This window comes from Hordeum vulgare, chromosome 2H (genome assembly GCF_904849725.1).
Source record: "Hordeum vulgare subsp. vulgare chromosome 2H, MorexV3_pseudomolecules_assembly, whole genome shotgun sequence".
NCBI classification, from domain to species: domain Eukaryota; kingdom Viridiplantae; phylum Streptophyta; class Magnoliopsida; order Poales; family Poaceae; genus Hordeum; species Hordeum vulgare.
This window is the reverse complement of record NC_058519.1, coordinates 655811745-655816808: the sequence shown is the minus strand read 5'-3', so window position 1 is coordinate 655816808 and position 5064 is coordinate 655811745. Positions and strand designations below refer to the sequence as shown.

At 42.1% G+C, this 5064-nt stretch overlaps 1 protein-coding gene across 1 annotated transcript; it reads right to left on the bottom strand.

Annotated features, from left to right (window-relative positions):
* Positions 1-4095: 4095 nt before the first annotated feature.
* On the bottom strand, positions 4096-4699 carry LOC123431278. The gene has a single exon (XM_045115097.1). The coding sequence runs from the start codon at positions 4630-4632 to the stop codon at positions 4258-4260; it is 375 nt and encodes a 124-aa protein (XP_044971032.1). The 5' UTR covers positions 4633-4699; the 3' UTR covers positions 4096-4257.
* Positions 4700-5064: the final 365 nt, after the last annotated feature.

Genomic DNA, 5064 nt, shown 5'->3' with positions numbered 1-5064 from the left:
CCAGCAAACGACCGCAACAGAAGCATACTGCAGCAAAACAACACCGACGCACTTGAATACTTGATTGAGGGAGAACCAAGCCGGAACATCACCACCTCGAAACATCAGGCTCCAGTAAAATACACAGGAACATCAGCACGCCAACCTCAGAGAAACGGCCAGTTACATCACAGAAGGATCAATGTACGCCAGCAGCTGATTTAGAACTGGCCCTAACAGAGATGTCGGTTCAGGCAGCACCACCTGAATCCCCGCCTTCACAGCATTCCCTTCTTCGACCTTCAGCAACTCTTTAAGATAAGAACGAGCAGATAGTTTCTACTAAAGAACGCATCACATGATTATCAAAGGTGATTTTATTCTGAGTACACCAAATCATCCAACAAATGGCAGCCACACATGGTATGCATTTTCTTTTCCGTTAAGAAAAAAAAGGCATACAACCAAGAAATACTTTGCAATACACTATTGGGGCAACTATTAGTGCCCAGCACTTTGGCAACAATACCCCAGGTTATTTTAGCCACTCCACAACAAAAAAAGAGGTGGCTGACAGATTCCATTTCAGGACAAAAGGACCACAAAGGATTTCCTTCCCATTATCTTTTCGTCAGATTATCTCTATTTTCTTTTGTTGCGGGGTTCAGAATATCTCTAGTTAAAACCGCATTTTTGAAATAATTACCACAGGAAATTCTTTATTTTCAAGAGTTTTTTTTACGGTACCTTATACTGCAGTATAAGCCTCATCTAACAGTTGATTTTTAAAGTATCATGGACTTGTTCAAAGGGTAATTAGGTCAATGGTTCTAACTTCTGCGGTAATCATAAAGGAAGATCGATTCTCTGCCTCTGCAGCGTTCAGTGACGTGAGATGATTGGTGTAGCCATCCGCCGCCACCGTGTTCGCCGGGACTATGGCGCCCTCCGCAGCTTGACATGAAACATCAATTACACTGGATGTTCGAGCGCTCGCCTGCGACACAATCTAAATGAAGGAAATCACGTCCTCTGTCCAATTAGGGTCTAGGGATCCTAGTGTAGTATTCAAAGCAAGGTCTCGTTCTTCTGATGAAAAATGAAATTGCAGACCAAACTAACTAAACTAAATGTTAATTTGCTCCAGCGTGGAATAGTCTTGTCTGACAATTTTGCCCTCGCGGATTGGTATACTGCTCACGATTTTGACCCCTCTCATTTGTGCACTGCTCGTTAATCTAAGCAGTATAAGTGGATCTACACCATTAGATTAAGGAGAATGGATGGCTCAGGTTTATTAGAGGGGACAGTAAAAGAGCTCATTTTCAAAGAAAAAGCTGCCATTCCAAATCAACTTATCATTAGCACCCGAGATATGCCTCTCAAGCCAAGAATGCATTGAGTTGGTGGAAAACAAACCAGATTTGGTGAGCTCCATTTGATACCATCAGGTAAGTCAGACTGGGGAATCACATTAGCTTTACCAATAATTTACTCCCACTGCTTGCTCAGGATATCGGTAAGACGACGCCGGAAATTCTCACAAAAGTTTTTAGAATAACAATACTCCACAGTACAGTTCTGGCCATGAGAAATATAAAAAATATCAGGGTAGATATCACACAAAGGTAACTCCTCCAGCCAGGGTCTTGCCAAAACCAAGCAACATCACCTTTGTTCACTACCACTTCCCTCCTAGCAAAATAATATTCCTCCACTTTCATAATAGATTTCCAGCACGGAGAGTCAGAGAATCTCGGTCTTATTAGAGAGGCCGGGATCACGGCCGGCTGCGACATGGGCGGTGACACTGCGATCGAATGGCTGACGTTGGGTAATAATAATCTGAATCATTGCATTATGGTAATGATATTTTTTTAAATAATTTGACAGAAACCCAATGTTATCAAGACAAAACATGATACAAGTTCATTAACTAAGTGTTCTTAGCCCATGGGCTCCCTGCTACTATCTTTTGTTTTTCTTGAGAACACCGCTCCAAGCGTGGCATTTCCTATTTGGCGCCACAGACGTCAGTTAACGTGTATTTTTGTTTACTGGCGCCTGTGGTGTTTGAACTGGGTCGGCCCATTTAGCCGCTTGTGATGTTTTGTTTTATTATTTTATGAACTTATTCGAATATGGATAAACTTTTTAAAAACTTTAATGAATATTTTTAAGATTGATGAACTTTTTTGAATGTTGATGAACTTTTTTGAAATTTTATGAACATATTTTTTTAAATGGATGAACCTTTTTCAGATTTATGAAATTGTTTTCAGTTCAATAAACTTTTTTGGAAAAATACATGTACTTTTGTAAATAAATTATGAGCTTTTTTCATATTTTTGGAACTTTTTAAAATTTTAATGAACTTTTCCTAAATTGGATGAACTTTTTTTCAAATTGATAAACTTTTTTCAAAATTGATGAGCCTTCTTTAAAGATATGAACTTTCTTTGAAATAGATGAACCTTTTTTCATTTAAATCTGTAAACATTTTTTATTTTATATTCTTTTTGTAACAAATAAAAATCAAAAATAAAACAGAAAAACACTCTAGTGGGCCGGCCCTTGCTAGCAGCACCGCAGGCGCCGGATCGTTGACGGGTGCCTGCAGCGCCGCATAGGAGGTACCCCTAGGTTGTGGGATTCATTTGATTTTCTAAGTGTGTCCGAGCTTCCAACTTCCAGTCCAGTTAAAAATCCAAACAACAGCCCATGGGGCATCCAACTTCCAACCCAGTTGAAGATCCAGGGAGCAGCCCATGCAGTACTACAAAGTTTTTCTTTTGTTTCTTGCCTGATGGAAAGAAGAAAAATATAGATATGGAGATGCGAGGAATCAAACCCCGTACCTCTATTCCGCATTTATTAGTGCTCTACCAATTGAGCTACATCCCCTTTTAGATGCATTTCGTTAATTCAGGCCATTAATATTAATTAACTGTGATTAATGCTGGGATATAAGTATTACTGTGATGGAGGGAGTATCCCAATTCGTTAATAGATTTTTTTTGCGGGCAATTACAGTAAAGTAGATTGACACTAGTAACGGTTGCGTGCACAAGTACGAAACAGGATTTCCCTTAATAACATCTTTTATATCTGCATAATCATATTGTGGTAATGATAATTTTGTAAAATCTATTTAACACAAGCCCAATTTCTATCATTATTTAGCGTTCCTTAGCCTGTGGGCTCCCTGCTCCTATCTTTTTTCTTCTTCTTCGGGAAAACACTTCTCCCTAGCTTGTGGGCTTTAAATGTGTCCGAGCCTCCAACTTCCAGCCCAGTTGGAAACCCAAGCATCAGCCCACGCAGGCTCCAGTTTCCAGCCCAGTTGAAGATCCAAGCAGCAGCCCAACGATCAACAAAAGAAAAAGAAAAATATATGGAGATGCGAGGAATCGAACCCCGTGCCTCTATTCCGCATTGATTAGTGCTCTACCAATTGAGCTACATCCCCTTTTACATGCATTTCATTAATTCAGGTCATTAATATTAATTAATTCTGATTATATGTTACTCACATCATGCTGCTTACTCCCTTCGTCCATAATTAAGTGTACATATAGATTAGTACTTAGCAAATTTTTTAAAATTTGATCAACTTTATAAAAAATAGTAGCAACATATATGACATGAAAATGAAATATTTGAAAACCTCATGTACATACAAATCTATTGATATTAATTTTATGTCATAAATGCTAGCACTTTTCTTAATAAAGTTAATCAAAGTTTAACTAGTTTGACTGACAAAAAAGAAAAAAAAACACTTATTACCGGACGGAGGGAGTACATCCTGAGCTTTTTTGGAGTAGTACACTATACACGGTACGAGGCAGTTGCAGCTGCGTTGTTTCACTATCGGTTCAAAAGGCACAGAGACCAGGTCAAATTCAGTTCCAACTTTTTGCTTGTCTTTGGGCGCGCGAAATTGAGGCCAGTTGGACCAAGCAAGATTGGAATGCAACACTTGGAACTGGTCTAGCGGAGTAACAAAAAGGCAGCGATCAGGTCAAATTCAGTTCCAGCTATTTTTGTCTTTTTCTCTAAAAAAAAAACTATTTTTATCTTTGGGCGAGATGAATGCCAGTTGGACGACCAAGATTGGAACGCAGCACTTGGAACATGTTAAACGCAAACTCCTCACTCTTTTATTTACTGTTGCCTGCTGAAGCGCCTACCAGCATGTCTGAACAACCAGCCAGCGACACCGAGATCAGGCTAGCTCTACCTAAAACCCACTGGCGGTGGCGGGCGCTTAGTCGCCTACTCGTCTTCGTCTCCGCCGCCGCCGAAGAGCGCATACCGATAGTAGAGGAGGGCGAGGATGAGGGCCAGCATGAGCGCCACGCCGATGGGAGATCCCCCGACGTGGTGCACGGTGTCGGGCGAGCCGCCGAACGCGAGCATGTGAGGGCCACGGTCGGAGGAGAGGAGGCTGATGATGATGAGGAGCCCCACAGGGAGGAGGAGCAGGCCCACGGGGCCGAGCAGCTCGGCGATGGTATCGGTGAATGCCTCGCCGCCGTCACCCTGCAGGAAAAGCGGCCATGCAATCAGCAGCCCCAACACTACCGCCACCAGCAGCCCGTGCGGGGCCGCGCGCGGGCCAGCGTAGTACTGCTCCTCCGCCATTGACATCGCCTCGCTCTCTTGCTAGCTGTCTTTGTTTCGCCTTGTGATGTAATGAGCGTGTGAGGCGTGATAATGGCTGTGGCTAGAGTACTCAAGCCTTTAGAGATGATGAGATGGGCGTGTGATGTAATGGGGGGAGGGGCGCGTCACGTGAAGGAAAACGGTGGGGTTGTGGTAACGCAAGGCCACTGAAAGTGGGCCCAACGAAAGTTCCACGAAACTTCAGATTAACTTTTTGCACAACTTTTTGGTTGCAACAGTATTTGAGAACTAGGACTAGGATACTTCTTGATTTATTAAAAAGAAAAGAGTTGCTCACCTAATTGAGAAAACCCAACAAAAATCAATTGACCAGTTAATTACAAAGAACCGGACGAAAATCATCACAATCGCTCAGCGACATACACAAGATACCCACGCACACCACTCTAAAAGGGC